The 20,108-nt window shown below is 40.7% G+C and overlaps 1 protein-coding gene across 3 annotated transcripts; it reads left to right on the top strand.

Moving 5' to 3' along the window:
• Nucleotides 1–5,300: 5,300 nt before the first annotated feature.
• LOC139422050 (cytotoxic and regulatory T-cell molecule-like) lies at nt 5,301–18,269 on the top strand. Of its 3 annotated transcripts, none has more exons than XM_071173188.1 (10): nt 5,301–5,372; nt 7,895–8,032; nt 8,383–8,538; nt 8,719–8,838; nt 13,844–13,999; nt 14,575–14,769; nt 16,879–16,953; nt 17,090–17,242; nt 17,558–17,659; nt 17,838–18,266. In XM_071173188.1, exons 1-10 carry the CDS (start codon nt 5,327–5,329, stop codon nt 18,002–18,004), a joined length of 1,308 nt encoding a protein of 435 aa, XP_071029289.1. In that variant the 5' UTR covers nt 5,301–5,326; the 3' UTR covers nt 18,005–18,266. The 3 variants fall into 3 exon arrangements, with proteins under 3 accessions (XP_071029289.1, XP_071029290.1, XP_071029291.1); XM_071173189.1 differs by having other exon boundaries at nt 5,302–5,372; nt 17,573–17,659; XM_071173190.1 differs by having other exon boundaries at nt 5,306–5,372; nt 8,437–8,538; nt 17,573–17,659; nt 17,838–18,269.
• The last annotated feature ends 1,839 nt before the right edge of the window (nt 18,270–20,108 follow it).

Here is a 20,108-nt window from a genome sequence, read left to right as displayed (position 1 = left end):
ACTGTGATTATTATTATTTGACCATGCTGGTCATTTGTGAACATTTGAACATCTTGGCCATGTTCTGTTATCATCTCCACACGGCACAGCAAGAAGAGGACTGGCCACCCCTCATAGCCTAGTTTTACCTAGCCACCGTGCTTCTACTCCTGCATTGCTTGCTGTTTGGGGTTTTAGGCTGGGTTTCTGTACAGCACTTTGAGATATCAGCTGATGTACGAAAGGCTATATAAATACATTTGATTTGATTTGATTTTCGGCGCTCCCATGGGACGACAGAAAACAGGTATTGAAATCCGGCTTCGAAGGACCAAGCTGTCACGAGAATTTTCAATCACAATGATAATAACTAACAATCAAACTTTGCCCAATCCCTTTGATTTGTAAGACCCTGTGTTTAATAATAATCCTCAAAGACTCAGTTTATGCAAAAGGTTAGTACAGTTTATTCACGAGAGCGCTCTAAAGTCAAGAATGCAAACAGTCTTTATAACACACACACAAACAAGTTCAAATCTTAAGCCATGCCTTGCTCAGACAGTCAGTGTTTTTCCACTACACAGATACATTGTTTCTTTCATCTGCAACATGTTTCATAATCTTCTGCAAACCTAACAGTTTCTCCACTCCACAGGTGGGGACAGAATGTCCTGTAAGGAACACAGTAGTACAACTTGCTCTTCTTATCATTTGTTTCACACTTGCAGCCTGCTTACATACGAACAAGGAGAAAAAGGTCCTTGTTCTAATTCTGACTAAAACTACACCCATCATCAGATTATAGTTTTATGATTCTAATAAATTTTTTACAATTATATGGTTTCAGGGTGGAATATTTTAATCGTTACCTTTTTTTTTCTTTTCTTTTCTTTTTTTTATTTTTTTTGAATTGTTACCCCTTTTTCTCCCCAATTTTCGTAGTATCCAATTGTTGTAGTAGCTACTATCTTGTCTCATCGCTACAACTCCCGTACGGGCTCGGGAGAGACGAAGGTTGAAAGTCATGCGTCCTCCGATACACAACCAACCAAGCCGCTGCTTCTTTAACACAGCGCACATCCAACCCGGAAGCCAGCCGCACCAATGCGCCGGAGGAAACACCGTGCACCTGGCCACCTTGGCTAGCGTACACTGCGCCCAGCACGCCACAGGAGTCGCTGGTGCGCGATGAGACAAGGACACCCCTACCGACCAAGCCCTCCCTAACCCGGGCGACGCTAGGCCAATTGTGCGTCGCCCCACGGACCTCCCGGTCGCGGCCGGTTACGACAGAGCCTGGGCGCGATAATCGTTACCTTTAAGCATATAATTCCCTTATCAGACGGCCACCCGGGAGGAGGCAAGGAGTTTCTCACCCAGTGCTGTCTGGTGTTCGAGCTACAGTCCTCCTCATTCCACACCGATCGGGCCATGCTAGCCTACATAATTTTTCTACTCTCGGGCAAGGCCCTGGTGTGGGCAACGGCGGTGTGGGAACAGCAGCCACCATCCTGCAGCTCCATATAAGCCTTCACTACCGAGCTGCAACGAGACTTTGACCACCCTGTCGGTGGAAGGGAAGTGGCCAGCCGACTGTTCAACATCCGCCAATGGGCCAGACTCCTGTGGCGGGCCGGGCGCAGTGCACGCTAACCAAGGTTGCCAGGTGCACGGTGTTTCCTCCGACACATTGGTGCGGTTGGATGCGCGCTGAAGCAGTGCGGCTGGTTGGGTTGTGTATCGGAGGACGCATGACTTTCAACCTTCGTCTCTCCCGAGCCCGTATGGGAGTTGTAGCGATGAGACAAGATAGTAGCTACTACAAGCTAATACCACGAAATTGGGGAGAAAAAGGGGTAAAATGTAAAAAAAAAATAATAATATATTTTTTTTTTTAAATCATCAAAGGTAAGTGAATATTTAGAATGCTATTTCTGACTAATGTTGACTACACAATATGACGCATATCTTTTGGCTGCTTTGTTGTCTGAACGCTGTACTCAGATTATTGCATGGTTTGCTTTTTCCGTAAAGTTTTTTTGAAATCTGACACAGCGGTTGCATTAAGGAGAAGTATATCTCTAATTCAAATCAAATCAAATCAAATCAAATTTTATTTGTCACATACACATGGTTAGCAGATGTTAATGCGAGTGCAGCGAAATGCTTGTGCTTCTAGTTCCGACAATGCAGTAATAACAAGTAATCTAACTAACAATTCCAAAACTACTGTCTTGTACACAGTGTAAGGGGATAAAGAATATGTACATAAGGATATATGAATGAGTGATGGTACAGAGCAGCATAGGCAAGATACAGTAGATGGTATCGAGTACAGTAAGTACAAATGAGATGAGTATGTAAACAAAGTGGCATAGTTTAAAGTGGCTAGTGATACATGTATTACATAAGGATACAGTCGATGATATAGAGTACAGTAAATACGTATGCATATGAGATGAATAATGTAGGGTAAGTAACATTATATAAGGTAGCATTGTTTAAAGTGGCTAGTGATATATTTACATCATTTTCCATCAATTCCCATTATTAAAGTGGCTGGAGTTGAGTCAGTGTCAGTGTGTTGGCAGCAGCCACTCAGTGTTAGTGGTGGCTGTTTAACAGTCTGATGGCCTTGAGATAGAAGCTGTTTTTCAGTCTCTCGGTCCCAGCTTTGATGCACCTGTACTGACCTCGCCTTCTGGATGATAGCGGGGTGAACAGGCAGTGGCTCGGGTGGTTGATGTCCTTGATGATCTTTATGGCCTTCCTGTGACATCGGGTGGTGTAGGTGTCCTGGAGGGCAGGTAGTTTGCCCCCGGTGATGCGTTGTGCAGACCTCACTACCCTCTGGAGAGCCTTACGGTTGAGGGCGGTGCAGTTGCCATACCAGGCGGTGATACAGCCCGCCAGGATGCTCTCGATTGTGCATCTGTAGAAGTTTGTGAGTGCTTTTGGTGACAAGCCAAATTTCTTCAGCCTCCTGAGGTTGAAGAGGCGCTGCTGCGCCTTCTTCACGATGCTGTCTGTGTGAGTGGACCAATTCAGTTTGTCTGTGATGTGTATGCCGAGGAACTTAAAACTTGCTACCCTCTCCACTACTGTTCCATCGATGTGGATAGGGGGGTGTTCCCTCTGCTGTTTCCTGAAGTCCACAATCATCTCCTTAGTTTTGTTGACGTTGAGTGTGAGGTTATTTTCCTGGCACCACACTCCGAGGGCCCTCACCTCCTCCCTGTAGGCCGTCTCGTCGTTGTTGGTAATCAAGCCTACCACTGTTGTGTCGTCCGCAAACTTGATGATTGAGTTGGAGGCGTGCGTGGCCACGCAGTCGCGGGTGAACAAGGAGTACAGGAGAGGGCTCAGAACGCACCCTTGTGGGGCCCCAGTGTTGAGGATCAGCGGGGAGGAGATGTTGTTGCCTACCCTCACCACCTGGGGGCGGCCCGTCAGGAAGTCCAGTACCCAGTTGCACAGGGCGGGGTCGAGACCCAGGGTCTCGAGCTTGATGACGAGCTTGGAGGGTACTATGGTGTTGAATGCCGAGCTGTAGTCGATGAACAGCATTCTCACATGGGTATTCCTCTTGTCCAGATGGGTTAGGGCAGTGTGCAGTGTGGTTGCGATTGCATCGTCTGTGGACCTATTTGGGCGGTAAGCAAATTGGAGTAATTCCATGTATAACACTTGTATTTATCAACATTTATGATTAGTATTTCTGTGAATTGATGTGGCTCTCTGCACAATCACCGCATGTTTTAGAACTACTGAACATAACGGGCCAATGTAAAATTGGATTTTTTTGATATAAATATGCATTTTATCGAACAAAACATACATGTATTGTGTAATATGAAGTCCTTTGATGAAGATCATCAAAGGTTAGTGATTCATTTTATCTCTATTTGTGCTTTTTGTGACTCCTCTCTTTGGCTGGAAAAATGGCTGTGTTTTTCTGTGAGTTGGTGGTGACCTAACATAATCGGTTGTGGTGCTTTCGCTGTAAAGCATTTTTTGAAATCACACACTGTGGCTGGATTAACGAGAATATTATCTTTAAAATTGTGTAAAATACTTGTATGCTTGAGGAATTTTAATTATGAGATTTTTGTTGTTTTGAATTTGACGCCCTGCACTCTCACTGGCTGTTGGCGAGGTGGGACGCTACCGTCCCACATATCCCAGAAAGGTTAATCAGGTCAACACCTGCAAGGCTGCGGACCCGAAGGTATTCCATGGAGCGTTCTCAGAGTATGCGCAGAACAGCTGGCAGGCATATTCGCTGTAATTTTCAATGTCTCCTTGTCCCAGTCGGTAATCCCCACGTTTTAAGATAACCAACATCAATTCTGTTCCCAAGAACTCTAAGCATTCATGCCACAATGACTAACGCCCTGTAGCACTTACATCTGTAATCATGAAGTGCTTTGAGAGGCTGGTTATAGCACACAACTCCATCATCGCAGATACCCCTAGACCTACTCTAATTTTCATACTGCCCCAACATATCCATAAACAACGCAATCTCAATTGCACTCCATACTGCCCTCACCCACCAAGATAAGAGGAATACCTACATGAGAATGTTGTTTATTGACAACAGCTCAGCTTTCAACACCATTGTCCCCTCCAAGCTCATCACCAAGCTTAGGACCTCAGGACTAAACACCTCCCTCTGTAACTGGATCCTGGACTTCCTGACGGACTGACCCCAGGTGGTGAGTCATGCCTGGCCATGCAGTCGTGAGTGAACAGGGAGTACAGGAGAGGACTGAGCACGCACTCCTGAGGGGTCCCCGTGTTGAGGATCAGCGTGGCGGATGTGTTGTTACCCACCCTTACCCCCTGGGGGCGGCCCGTCAGGAAGTCCAGGGCATAGCGGGATTTCTTATAAGCTTCCGGGTTAGAGTCCCGCTCCTTGAAAGAGGCAGCTCTACACTTTAGCTCAGGGCAGAATAATTTGTTCTTAACTGCTTGCCTAGTTAAATAAAGGTTAAAATAAAAGTAAATACAAAATAAAATAATAAACAGTTCCACCAGGCTACAACATTGGTGCATGGTGATGTCTTTCAAGAGAGATGTCATATTGAAAAGGAAATAGACATTCCTAAAATATGTCAATTCATGATCCAATCAACATTGTATTATTTTTCTTCCCATGATATCAACAACCTATGACCCGGGATGCCCTCGAAACTAAATGTATTCAATGTTGCGTGGAAACCCCATGAATTGTGCTGTGATGTCACGGAAGGCCCCTTACTGTAGCCAGTGTAGTGTATGTAGCATATAAAGACACGAGAGGAAGTGGCTGTGAGAATCCACATCTGAATCTGACAGAGTCAAGATGGCACTAATGCGGCAGCTTTGCTTCCTAGTCTTGTTTGTAAGGGGTGAGTAGGCTACTTCTCTGAAAGTAATTGTTTCTGAGACAATGAAGTACAAAGTACCCAGGCAGGGTAGATGTATACAATACAGCTTGACAGAGTTGATTATGCCTGATCTGTTTTGATCACAACTTTGAAATGACATTCAATGTTTTTGTTGTAAGATATCACAAATCAATGTTTGCTGTATTCATATTTGTATATATGTTTTACGTTTTATACGTTTCCTTACTAATTCTTTACATCTGTGTGTGAGATCAATTAGAATGGAACTGCTTTTTTCTTGACGGATGCTGTGATGCATTTACAGTGGGGTCCGAAATGATTGACACCCTTGCTATACTGAGCTATATCGTATGCCCAATGGGTTACAAGTCCGGAGACTGAGATGGCCACTGTAAAATGTTGATTTTGTGGCTCATTTTTTGATGAGTGCTTGGGGGTTATTGTCTTGCTGGAAGATCCACTTTCGGCCAAGTTTCCTCTTCCTAGCAAAGGCAACCAGGTTTTTGGCTAAAATGTCCTGGTACTGTTCATAAGAATAGCCCTTTGCCGTGGTATATTGAATATATACCACACCCCCTGAGGTCTTATGGCTAAAATAACCATCTTGTAAACAGACTGAAAGTTGTGGCAACACAAAAATAATAGACATGATCAAATGCTCTGAGGATTGTATCACAGTGAAAATGTGTACTTATTGCTTTGTTGTGGTCTTGTTTAAATGTTTGGCGGCTGACATTGAAATTATTGTCTTTGAATGACTAGACAAATGCTATCAATTTGAAAACCATCCTATATGATTAAAAAGTCACCAAATTGTGACTTTTTAATCATATAGGATGGTTTTCAAATTGATAGCAATTGTCTAGTCATTCAGTTTATTCGGAATTGTCAAAAAGGAAGACTCGGCATACTGCAATACATGCTCTAACGTTTCAACCATTAGGTGGTCATCAGCTCTCATTGGGATTCAAATACCTAATTAAATAATTAACCTTGAATTCAATCATTGCAGACAAGTCTAAAAATCATTATGGTTAATTATAAAATACACTAATTCCATGGACCCCCGTAGACCACCCACATGGAATTTATTTTGTTCAGTCGGTGCTATATACAGCATGACCCTATCATAAGGTGATATTCTGCTAGCCCACACAATGTATGAAAACAGTTAACCTTTAAAGCATTACAAGCCCACCAACAACATCAGTGTAAATTTGCCCCCACAGTTAATGTTTCCAAATAAAGTAGGCCTATCACTAGTCATCATACCAGTAGCATAGGAAAAAGGAACACATGACGCTCACACAGACAGTGTGAAGAAAACCACAAACCCCTTGCTTTCTCTTTTACACCCCTCATGTTTTCGGTGACTGTCCACACTATATTTGACTTCCTGTCAGTCGCAGTAGAGAAGGTTGGCTGCATAATCTGTAGGTGTATGTGCAGCGGAAATGCACCCCCCTCAAGTTGTTGTTTGTCACACCTCCCATAACCTCAAGCCTGACAATGGTAGCTCGACCTCCTTCAGTTTCCCCTGTAGCCCCCAGTGGTAGAGTCTGAGACCAGGGGAAGACCGAGAAGTAGGACAGTGCTGTGAGTGAGAGCTATGAGAAATGAAGGGTCTGACTCAGGTCTTAACTAGTTCATTTACACTGCCCACTTATTCATCTGTCTACGACCCCTAAATCTCCTCTTTATGATTGCTTTTCAATACAGTCCATCCATGATCATATTGTTCATGGCATACTGTGCATGTGTAAGAAAGAGGAAAGGGCTGTTGAAAGGTAAGGTGAACTTGAAATCATTTGTGGGGGTTAATTTTAGTATTATCAAATGAGGAGAGACAAACTTATCACACAAGTCAGAGTTATACTTAAACTAAATCTTTATTCACGTATTTATAAGGAAAGCATGTCACACCACAACCACAAGTGAATGATGTGAGTGCTCTACAATAACGATGGCTGGTCGACGAATCACTCTTAGATGATTCATTGAGAGCCCCGACACAAAGACTACAACACCTTTTTATAGCAAAGTCTACATGACAAACAAAATAAGTGTGGAATGGGTCACAAGGTTGGGATTCCTATGAAAGATACTAATAATTCACAGCAGACAGCATCTGCTGTTAAGACTGTTCTCATTGTGTAGAAACCAGGGCCTGGCTCCCAAAACAAGGTTCCTCTCATATTTATCCATACTGGAGTCATCTCTACCCTGGTACCTCCCAGCACACAAACACTAACTCATGCTATGGAATTGTTTGCTTTGTTAGGTTTATCACCTAACGCATTGTACATCTTCTGTCAGCATTAAGCCCCCAGAGGCCCAATCTCAGTTCACATAGACACAATAGAGTTCTAAGAACCCCCTATTCTGTTGCATAAAACAACCATTTGATGGAATAACAGTATTTATAACATAATCTTGTAATTTTGCTCTCACACATGTTGGAACCTTCCATCATGTCAATCAAAGTATGTCCTATACTAAATCCTTGGTATTTGCCATTGCAGGATCCATTGCAGTGCAACATTTGACCGTGATGGAGGGTGAGACACTAACCATGAAGTGTCGCATTAGAAATGCCAAAGGGAGCCATGTGGAATGGAAGAATCCTGATGGGCATGTTATGTTTTTTAATAACCAGAAGGGTGAGGATCTTATAATACCACCTATAGATATTTATTATTATGTATTTTATATACTAAAACAAAGCAGTATCTTAATTCGAAAGTAGACTGGATGCCCAGTAAATGAGACATACAGGATTTTATTTTATTAATGTCGACAGCTGATTAAAATCAAAATCAAATTGTATTTGTCACGTGTCGAATACAACGGGTGTAGACTTTACCATGAAATGCTGTCTAGAATGATAATAGTTGTACATGATACAAGTAAATATGTTTGTTCCTACTCATATTGTAACATCTTTGTTCAGATCTTAAGTAGTTGAGTTATATTGTGACATGCCTCCTCTCTCCCCCATCTTCACTAACAGCCCTGAAGGACAAGCGCTACAAGATAATAAACTTGTCTGACTCCGTTTTTTCAGTCAGTGTGTCTGATGTCACCTTCAAAGATGGAGGCCTCTACACATGTTTACATTACATTCACAAAGTGCCTGTAGTGAAGTGGGTTAATGTGACAGTTTTGGGTAAGTGTAACATATTGTAATAGCACTGTTTTATAGGGGTTAAGAAAGCAAACAGCCTTCCCCTTAATTTAGTAGAATATTCATATTGGCACAGGAGGTAGAGTGCTTGGCTTGTTCCCACTTCCAACAAATTAAGTTGAAACCAAAAATCATAACATCACTCTTGTTGTCATTGTCAAGGTAAGCCAAAATTGGAGATAACAGAACACAATGGAAAGACTGCCATAAAATGTTCTGCAGTGGGAAATGGCCATCCTCCCAAAATCTCATGGCTGTTGGAGAGTGGGTTAGAAATGTATGGTAAGTGTCCTTCATTCTAGATTGATTTCATAGATTTTATGACGCCAAAATGACAAAGGATTACAGTGCCTTGCGAAAGTATTCGGCCCCCTTGAACTTTGCGACCTTTTGCCACATTTCAGGCTTCAAACATAAAGATATAAAACTGTATTTTTTTGTGAAGAATCAACAACAAGTGGGACACAATCATGAAGTGGAACGACATTTATTGGATATTTCAAACTTTTTTAACAAATCAAAAACTGAAAAATTGGGCGTGCAAAATTATTCAGCCCCCTTAAGTTAATACTTTGTAGCGCAACCTTTTGCTGCGATTACAGCTGTAAGTCGCTTGGGGTATGTCTCTATCAGTTTTGCACATCGAGAGACTGACATTTTTTCCCATTCCTCCTTGCAAAACAGCTCGAGCTCAGTGAGGTTGGATGGAGAGCATTTGTGAACAGCAGTTTTCAGTTCTTTCCACAGATTCTCGATTGGATTCAGGTCTGGACTTTGACTTGGCCATTCTAACACCTGGATATGTTTATTTTTGAACCATTCCATTGTAGATTTTGCTTTATGTTTTGGATCATTGTCTTGTTGGAAGACAAATCTCCGTCCCAGTCTCAGGTCTTTTGCAGACTCCATCAGGTTTTCTTCCAGAATGGTCCTGTATTTGGCTCCATCCATCTTCCCATCAATTTTAACCATCTCCCCTGTCCCTGCTGAAGAAAAGCAGGCCCAAACCATGATGCTGCCACCACCATGTTTGACAGTGGGGATGGTGTGTTCAGGGTGATGTGCTGTGTTGCTTTTACGCCAAACATAACGTTTTGCATTGTTGCCAAAAAGTTCAATTTTGGTTTCATCTGACCAGAGCACCTTCTTCCACATATTTGGTGTGTCTCCCAGGTGGCTTGTGGCAAACTTTAAACGACACTTTTTATGGATATCTTTAAGAAATGGCATTCTTCTTGCCACTCTTCCATAAAGGCCAGATTTGTGCAATATACGACTGATTATTGTCCTATGGACAGAGTCTCCCACCTCAGCTGTAGATCTCTGCAGTTCATCCAGAGTGATCATGGGCCTCTTGGCTGCATCTCTGATCAGTCTTCTCCTTGTATGAGCTGAAAGTTTAGAGGGACGGCCAGGTCTTGGTAGATTTGCAGTGGTCTGATACTCCTTCCATTTCAATATTATCGCTTGCACAGTGCTCCTTGGGATGTTTAAAGCTTGGGAAATATTTTTGTATCCAAATCCGGCTTTAAACTTCTTCACAACAGTATCTCGGACCTGCCTGGTGTGTTCCTTGTTCTTCATGATGCTCTCTGCGCTTTTGACGGACCTCTGAGACTATCACAGTGCAGGTGCATTTATACGGAGACTTGATTACACACAGGTGGATTGTATTTATCATCATTAGTCATTTAGGTCAACATTGGATCATTCAGAGATCCTCACTGAACTTCTGGAGAGAGTTTGCTGCACTGAAAGTAAAGGGGCTGAATAATTTTGCACGCCCAATTTTTCAGTTTTTGATTTGTTAAAAAAGTTTGAAATATCCAATAAATGTCGTTCCACTTCATGATTGTGTCCCACTTGTTGTTGATTCTTCACAAAAAAATACAGTTTTATATCTTTATGTTTGAAGCCTGAAATGTGGCAAAAGGTCGCAAAGTTCAAGGGGGCCGAATACTTTCGCAAGGCACTGTATGTTACGGCTGATTCTGGGGCCTTAGGCCTAGTTAATAAAGGGTCTGTAGGTCTATAACTTGATTTGATGTGTGCATTAATGTGAAAAGGTGTTGAATGCATGTGCTCCAGGAGACGGCAAACTTAAAGTTCAGGGCCAGCTCTGTCTTGACTCCTTGGTCGGCCAGCCCAAGTGATTTATGTAAACAAAAACGGTGCATGACCAACAAATAATTGTATACACAAAAAACAAAACAAAACATGGCATGCCGAATACATAAAGAGTCAAACCAAAGGTTCACATGGGCACTAAACTCCAGCAGCCTCATGGCTCTGCCAGCTGCCACACCTTCTTCTTTGGTGGAGTTTAACGACAGTTGGCATCCAATATGTTGCATTACCGACTAGAGGTCGACCGATTATGATTTTTCAACACTGATACCGATTATTGGAGGACCAAAAAAAGCTGATAACGATTAATCAGACGATTTATATATATATATATATATATATATATATATATATATATATATATATATTTGAAATAATGACAATTACAACAATACTGAATTAACACTTTTATTTTAACTTAATATAATACATAAATAAAATCAATTTAGTCTCAAATAAATAATCAAACATGTTCAATTTGGTTTAAATAATGCAAAAACACCGTGTTGGATTAGAAAGTAAAAGTACAATATGTGCCATGTAAAAAAGCTAACGTCTAAGTTCCTTGCTCAGCTGGTGGTCTTCAATATTCCCAGTTAAGAAGTTTTAGGTTGTAGTTATTATAGGAATTATATACCTTTGGGTATATACTATTGGATGATTGCCAACCTAATCTCGGGAGTTGATAGGCTTGAAGTCATAATCTGAGCTGTGCTTCAAGCATTGCAAAGAGCTGCTGGCAGACGCAGGAAAGTGCTGTTTGAATGAATGCTTACGAGCCTGCTGCTGCCTACCACCGCTCAGTCAGACTGCTCTATCAAATATAAAATCTTAGACTTAATTATAATATAATAAACACACAGAAATACGAGCCATAGGTCATTAATATAGTCAAATCCGGAAATTATAATTTCGAAAACGTTTATTATTTCAGTGAAATACGGAGTCGTTCCATATTTTATCGAACGGGTGGCAACCCTAAGTCTAAATATTGCTGTTACATTGCACAACCTTCAATGTTGGAGCGGCAGGTAGCCTGGTGGTTAGAGTGTTGGACTAGTAACTGAAAGGTTGCAAGATTGAATCCCCAAGCTGACAATGTAAAAATCTGTCGTTCTGCCCCTGAACAAGGCAGTTAACCCACTGTTCCTAGGCCGTCATTGAAAATAACATTTTGTTCTTAATTGACTTGCCTAGTTAAATAAAGGTTAAAAAAAATGTTTTGTCTTAATTATGTAAAATTCTGCCTAATTAATTACGGTCTTTGTTAGGAAGAAATGGTCTTCACACAGTTCGCAACGAGCCAGGCGGCCCAAACCGCTGCATATACGCTGACACTGATTGCACTGAACCCAAGAGAAGTGACACAATTTCCCTAGTTAATACTGCCTGATAACATGAATTTCTTTTAACTAAATATGCAGGTTTAAAAAATATATAGCTGTGTGTTGATTTTAAGAAAGGCATTGATGTTTATGGTTAGGTATATTGGTGCAGCAATTGTGCATTTTTCGTGAATGCGCTTTTGTTAAATCATCGCCCGTTTGGCGAAGTAGGCTGTGATTCGATGATAAATTAACAGGCACCATATTAATTATATGCAACACAGGACAAGCTAGTTAAACTAGTAATATCATCAACAATGTGTAGTTAACTAGTGATTATGTTAAGATTGATTGTTTTTTATCAGATAAGATTAATTCTAGCTAGCAATTTACCTTGGCTCCTTGCTGCACTCGAGTAACAGCTGGTCAACCTGCCACGCAGTCTAAAGTCAAATCACGCAGCCCCAAGTACTTCTCTGCATCTGCCACCACAACATCTATTTTCTGTGACTTAAGTTCCATCTCTGCGGTACAGTTGATAACCATTGCTATGAACGCTAAGAAGCCTACCTTACTGAAACATAGATCACTCATTGGCCTATCCCTTGTCTTTATCATCACCATGTCTTACAACACCTTCTACGCCTTCCATTTTTCCTCCAGAACTCAAAACTGGCATCTGGCTCACTCTGTTTGATCTTGACACAAATCTTCCTCAACATACCCTCTCCCTTGTTATTGCTAGCTTCAACAAATATAAACCCATTCTCTGCCTCCCTCAGTCTTTTCAGCCTCCTCTCTTTCCCTCCAAATCCTCCTCCCTTAACCAATTACCGACTTCTTCTGAAAATATTAAACTTTTCCAATCCGAAACCTCTTTTTAGCTTACTTGAGAGACCTGCTAAACCCTGCACTCTCTCCACTTTAAACTCGAACTATCGCAAGTTCATAAAAAATCTATGCAGCTATCAGATTGTTTAGAATCGATTACTGTGCACACCTGTGCACAACCAACACTTAAGACTTCCTATCAGAGCACACCCCCTGACCCAGTTGCTACTGCCACCTGGGGATGGAGTGTGGAAGGGGTAGTGTAGTGTCTAATTGTGCTCCTAAGAACTAAACTACCTAATCTATTCCATAACAATTAGGAAAAGTGAAGAGTCAAACTGAATTGTGTAGTCCCATACTAGTATTGTGTTGATCCTAGCTATATGAGTCACGTTTTCCTACATTGGTGTCAGAAGTGCAATGACGGCTGTGAGGCTATCGTAACACACGGCCGGACGTATGAAGGGTCAGCGGTAGGTTGAAACACAAAGATGTGCCTTTCCGTTCAGAGGGGGCAGAGTAGCACTCCTTGCTATATGAGCCACATTACAATTTCCCACCAAGTGGATTAACCATGTTGGCACGATGTGTAGGGTGTTTGCCTCTCATGCCACTAACCTGGGTTCGCTTCCCTGCCCTGTCATTCACTACCGTATTTGACAAATAATAACAGCCATTGTCGTGGCTTGCGGGAATTATAAATATAAAACAAGTGAAAAATAGAATAGGAAAAGACTTGGAGTAGGAGACTGAGAATTTTGTGATGAGATATAGAACATTTAAAAAAGGAAATGCCTTAAAATGGTTTAGACTTCCCCTGTGAAACCAAATCCCACACACATTCCCCTTTATCTCTTCCAAAATAAAGAGAAGTGAAATGTCTGTATTGTCCCTGTAAAGTGCAGGCCAGCTATTATAAGGATGATGGTTGTTGATGTTCTTTTACATATTCAATTTTTACACTTTCAGTCAAAAGTTAATTGAACCTCTCTGCTGTTATTTAGCTCAGCCTCAGTATCTGTTGGACAAAAACACATATTCCTCCCTGGATATCTTGCATGTTCAGTCCTACAAGAGGAGAGTTACATTGAAATGCATTGTTCGCCATCCAGCCTTACACAATTCATCCCTGATGAATTTTGTGAAAATTGGACAGAATCGTAAGTACTACATTTTTTTTGGTCCCACTTTTGACCTTTTATTTGATTAGTTGTCGAGATGGCATCCACACGATGGGAGGTTGAATTTATAAGGGTACGATCAATGACAATACATAAAGCTCAGATTACCTCCTTGAGAGTAAGGTGGAAATATCCAACAAAGAATAAAAAGCAAGTCTACCTTATTTTTAAATGTAGTTCTGCTTGCAATGGTCTATTTGAGGAACATTGAAAGGAAAGTGTTTACTTTTGTGGTTTCAGTGCACAGTCACACTGTTGGTACTTTCCTCACTTTAAAATATGCCATGAGAACGCCACACTAGGGTATCTTGACAACACAAACATCGTGTGATTTACTCTCTCTGTAGGGAGGAATACACTGGCATCCCAAAGTCACATTTCTACAAATATATTCAGATAGATCGTATTATTCACTTCAAGTTATTTGAACTGCACTATAACTATATATATACAAGCACTTCATAATAGCGACCAAAAGTCTTAGCAAGATACAATTGTCATTTGTGAACATGGTTTGAATTGTACAACAACTGAAATTCCCTTTTATCTTATAGCCACTGAGGAATCACACTCCACTACGAGAGCCTCTCATTGGCTCAGTACAGGTCTAACAGAGGTAACAACAACAACAGTCTCCCGTTGGCATAGTACACAGGTGTCAACAGAAACACCAACAGCTACAGCCTTAAATTGGCCCAATACAGAAGGATCACCAGCATCAACCCCTGATTTACAACTCAGCACTCACAGTAAGTAAAAAATATTCATATTCGTTATTAAAAACAAACTATACGACTTACTGATCGTTTTGACATGACAAGACAGACAATGCATATACGGAAGAACAGAACAGCCATGGTGCCTTGAGGTTGAATCTACACATGTTTTGTGAACACTGGTTAGGTGCAAAACCACAGCAGTCTGTTTCCTGAAACGGGAGTCAATAGCAATATTAACAATATACAGTCCATTTGGAAAGTATTCAGACTTCTTCCATATTTTGTTATATCCTTATTCTAAAATTGATTAAATCGCTTTTTTCCCTTATCAATGTACACACAAGACCCCATAATGACAAAGCAAAAACAGGTTATAAGAAATTGTTGCTAATTTATACAAAATTAACTTATATTATATTTACATGCAGTACCAGTCAAAAGTTTGGACAGACCTTCTTATTCCAGGGTTTTTCTTTATTTTTACTATTTTCTACATTGTAGAATAATAGTGAAGACATCAAAACTATGAAATAACGCATATGGAATCATGTAGTAACAAAAAAATTGTTTAACAAATCAAAATATATTTTATATCTTAGATTCTTCAAAGTAGCCACCCTTTGCCTTGATGACAGCTTTGCACACTCTTAGCATTCTATCAACCAACTTCATGAGGGGCAGCATTGGCAAGGAAAACCCAGTTACCTCTGCTGCAGAGGATAAGTTCATTAGAGTTACCAGCCTCAGATTGCAGCCCAAATAAATGCTTCAAAGTTCAAGTAACATCTGAACATCAACTGTTTAGAGGAGACTTCATGAATCAGGCTTTCATTGTCAAATTGCTGCAAAGAAACCACTACTAAAGGACACCAATATAAAGAAGAAAGAGACTTGCTTGAGCCAAGAAACAAGAGCAATGGACATTAGATGGAGGAAATCTGTCCTTTGGCCTGATGAAGGTTCTCCCATCTCCACAGAGGAACTCTAGAGCTCTGTCAGAGTGACCATCGGGTTCTTGGTGGTTCCAAACTTTTTCCATTTAAGAATGGTGGAGGCCACTGTGTTCTTGGGGACCTTCAATTCTGCAAAAATTGTTTGGTACACCTCCCCAGATCTGTGCCTCGACAAAATCCTGTCTCAGAGCTCTACGGACAATTCCTTCGACCTCATGGCTTGGTTTTTGCTCTGACGTGCGCTGTCAACTGTGGGACCTTCAACTGTGGGACCTTATATAGGCGGGTGTGTGCCTTTCCAAATAATGTCCAATCAATTGAATTTACCACAGGTGGACTCCAATCAAGTTGAAGAAACATCTCAAGGATGATCAATGGAAAAAGGATACACCTGAGCTCAATTTCAAGTCTCATAACAAAGGGTCTTATGTATATTACCTTTTACTTATATAAATAAGGTTATTCTGTTTTGACAGGTTTTATACATTTGCAATAATGTATAAAAACCTGTTTTCACTTTGTCATTATGGGGTATTGTTTTCAGATAGATGAGGGGAAAATATTTAAATCAATTTTAGAACAAAACTTTAATGTAACAAAATGTGGAAAAGGTCAAGGGGTCTGAATACTTTTCGAATGCACTGTAGGTCCTCAATAGTGAATCTCAGTAAAAGTTTCAGGCAGAACTTCGGCTTGTGCTTTTATTTGTAGTTAATTTAAGGTTGTTGTTATACATATTGACTTGAATTAGAACATTTTCATCTGTGGTACAATCAGTGAGTGAAAATGAAATACACTGTAATGGGGCGGCATGTAAAATGTACAATAAATGAATTTCCTCATTCAGGTCAGCCAGTTTACGAAGCTACAGGGTACACACTTGCTAATGACAGCAGCGGCAGCAGCAACACTGCTGCTAAGAACAGGACAAATCGTAGCTAGCATTGTATGGGAATCAATTTAAGTATCCTCGCCAGCTAGGCTTAATAGTTACTCAGTAGGCTGCTTCTCCACCTAGTGGTGACTCTCTATCACTACAGATGGGCATCATACCAGCATCCAATAGTATTTTATTAGTTCCAATTGAATCACACATTTTATCCACAAATACCCTCCATATCCTCCCGAATAATGTGACTGTGCTGTCTAGATCAGCTGCCATTCATTCCCCTGCAATTCCCTGTAGATTGGTTGTCAGTGTCCCAGACACCAGAGAACACACCTCATAATGGCACAGGACACAACTCCAGCAATGCTAAAGGTAAGACAGTCTTACTATTTTTCTAAGTGCATACAGATCCGGTTAAGTGAGTCATGTTCAGGTGCTGTATAAGCCAGACATGGATGTAAGGCTACAGTAGAAGAGGCTAAAGTTGCACTGATGGTCTCATTCACAGGAAGCTTCTTCAATGATACGGAGACGCAGAAAGGAACTGGAGGAAGTGCGCTGTTGCTCATCTTCCTTGTGACAGGCCTCATCCTTGGTCTGCTCGTGGTTGTTTCGCTCTTCGTGATCAAGCTGAGGAGGGCTCACATACTCTGGAAGAAAGGTAACTAGAGACCAGGACACCTCACTGTTTAGGATCTCCTCATGACTTATCATGTTTGGTCATCTTTACCTATCATCTTTGGTTTATGGCAGGTGTGCATAACTCTAGTCCTCAACTGGAATTTTGCTCCTGTTGGTTGTCCTTTCTCCCTGGCACTTGGATCAGTTGATATTAACCAAACACATAGACCTGCTGCCCTCAAGGACTTGAGTTGTGCGCCCCTGATTTATGGTTTATATGTATGCCTGCCACTAAATCTTAAACTTTTAATTATTCTTAATCTTAAACTAAGTAATTATTCTGAAATTATCATAGTTTTGATCATTACAGAAAATGACGACTCGGATCAATCTGTGGAAAGCAACAGATCAAAATCAAGCAATGAAGAGAAACAATCTCGAGGAAGAAGGGGCAACGGTAATAATTTGCATCCTACAATGTGTGATTTCTTGGACATGCCATATAAAATAAAGACTGCAGCCAATGAAACAACACAATTACAAAAAAAGACCAATTATAAGGCCTATGTCTAATATGTGCTCAAATGGTAAGACATGTTATATGTTCCACCTGGTAAAAATGCCTGTTTTTCTAGGACTCTTTAACATCAGATTCACAAAGTATGTCGTTGAGGAACCCATGGCAACAGAGACGATGACGACAACAACAAACATCAAAACAGAAGAGGATCCTGAAATTCAAGTCATCCCACAGAAAAATGGAGCAACCCAAAGCCCTCAGATCAAGGAGAGGGAACTGTAACATTTTACAGTGTTATCGTATAGAGAATTCACATTGAATTCTAAGTCATCATAAGCACAAAGATGTTACACCATATTTTGGGAAGGAATGTTGTTTTAAAACATGTACTTTGATATGGTGGATTATTATGTATGATTTCATTGTTTTATCAAAGTTTATTTTTATACTGAAAAACAATGAAGAATATACAACATAAGGATATGGATTTTTCTCTGGAAATATTGTATAAGAGTGTGTAAATACAATACAATCTTATCACAAACTGTCTTTGTTTTGGTGATTTCTCTATTGGGCCACATTGCTTTGAATAACAAATACCATGAACTGTCTCCTGCCAGTTGAATGCTCGGCTAGAACAAAACATGCACCCTCCTGGGGGTCTCCTAAAAATGAGTTCAAGAGAAATACTGTTGTAAGCTACCGAGGGAAACCGTTTTGTACTTCACAAATAAATTGACTGGAAAATGGTGCGCTACACTGTGGTGGTATGTGTAACAAATAGTAAACTTGTTGGAACAATAGTCACAGAATGACAACACAAACTGTTTCAACTGATCCATTTCATGCAAAATCAAAGATTGTTGTATTTATTGTATCGACCCCACAATAGTATATGCATTGGTTGAAGCTCAATGTTAAATTCAAATCTCCCTACTATCATAACTAAGTCAATTTGACACCAATGACGATGAAAATGTGCAAATCAACTTGATCAGAGGTACACAACACTCCCCGTTCTCTTGTCATGAGCTATCCAGCCGTTACCGAGAACCAAATACCAGATTTTTAACAGGTTCGTTAGCATTAGGAAGAAAATACAATTTCTTGCCCCGACCTAGCTCAATATCTAGGCGTTGGATAAAAACAAGACTACAGCGTCCATAAAGTGACCATTAGAATTGCTATCTTTTGAGCTGTATTAGTTTGTAGGGGCAACAGTTTTGATTACATTTATAATTTATAGCTCTCACGTGCTCATTCTGTCCATTGAGAACCAATTATGTGCTACCTATTTGTAGCATTTTTGACAATGTTGACATATTTTCAGCTGAATCTTAAGAGTTCTAAAACAAGAGCCACAGCACTAGTAGCTAGCGAACACCAGTCAGATGAGGCAAGTTACAAGCAAAGGAAGCTAGCTATATTTTGCTATGGAAAGTTTAGTAACACTTCATTTTAAGGGGTCATTATGTAACAGTATAAACTTTAAACCGTCCCCTCGCCCACACCCGGGCGCGAACCAGGGACCCTCTGCACACATCAACAACACCCACAAAAGCCGCGGCCCTTGCAGAGCAAGGGGAACTACGTTACTTCAAGGTCTCAGAGCAAGTGACGTCACCGATTGAAACGCTATTTAGCGCGCACCGCTAACTAAGCTAACCGTTTCACATCCGTTACACTTAGTTACAGTAATTATATATGTAATTATAAAATTAATTATAAAACATGTCATATAGCAAATATGTATTGCAACCAATAGACACAATCATATAGCCAGGGCTAAACAATTAATAAGATTGTCTACAACAAATGATTGCCACGAAAGAAAAAAGGTGTTGTAGGTCAAAAACAGCTGCAAATGAGAGAAAGTAAGATTTAGTCCAATATTGGGCTAGCTAGCCTAGTGTTGGCTAGACAGCTAACTGTAGCTGGCTAGCTAGCAAATGCTAGCTGGCATTATTGTTGGGCTACCATCTAGGCTAACGAGCTAGCTAGTTACTGTCTACAGAATATCCTTTCTATACAATCTGTTTAGCTACCAAGTTTGGCAAATATGCTATGGTTGCTACTCGCTAGCTAACGTTAGCTGGGCTCGATTGTCTTCCCTGAACCTTGTTCTCAGGGTATGTTACCCAAGGGTATTACGTAAGACGCACCCAGCATGTTAACGTGAGCTAGCTAGCTACGTGTGTTAATACACTGAATAACGTAGTTCCTTTTCAATGTAGCTAAACACTTGCCAATTTAGTGTTAGCAAGTACTATTAATGCTAGCTGGATAACACAACAACGAGCTACAGATTCCCACAAGGTCTCAGGATGGGAAATGCTTACAAGAAAGAAACATATGAACAAAGTCAGAGTTGTCAATTTCCCTTGTT

This window comes from Oncorhynchus clarkii, chromosome 12, assembly GCF_045791955.1.
Source record: "Oncorhynchus clarkii lewisi isolate Uvic-CL-2024 chromosome 12, UVic_Ocla_1.0, whole genome shotgun sequence".
Lineage (NCBI taxonomy): Eukaryota > Metazoa > Chordata > Actinopteri > Salmoniformes > Salmonidae > Oncorhynchus > Oncorhynchus clarkii.
The sequence above is the reverse complement of the archived record's forward strand: the minus strand, read 5'-3'. Positions and strand labels throughout refer to the sequence as shown.

Coding starts and splice junctions, on each gene's coding strand:
- LOC139422050 (XM_071173188.1), top strand. CDS start 5,327: ATGGCACTAATGCGGCAGCTTTGCTTCCTAGTCTTGTTTGTAAGGG. Junction 8,033..8,382: donor GTTTTTTAATAACCAGAAGG/GTGAGGATCTTA, acceptor CTTCACTAACAG/CCCTGAAGGACAAGCGCTAC. Junction 17,660..17,837: donor TCGAGGAAGAAGGGGCAACG/GTAATAATTTGC, acceptor CTGTTTTTCTAG/GACTCTTTAACATCAGATTC.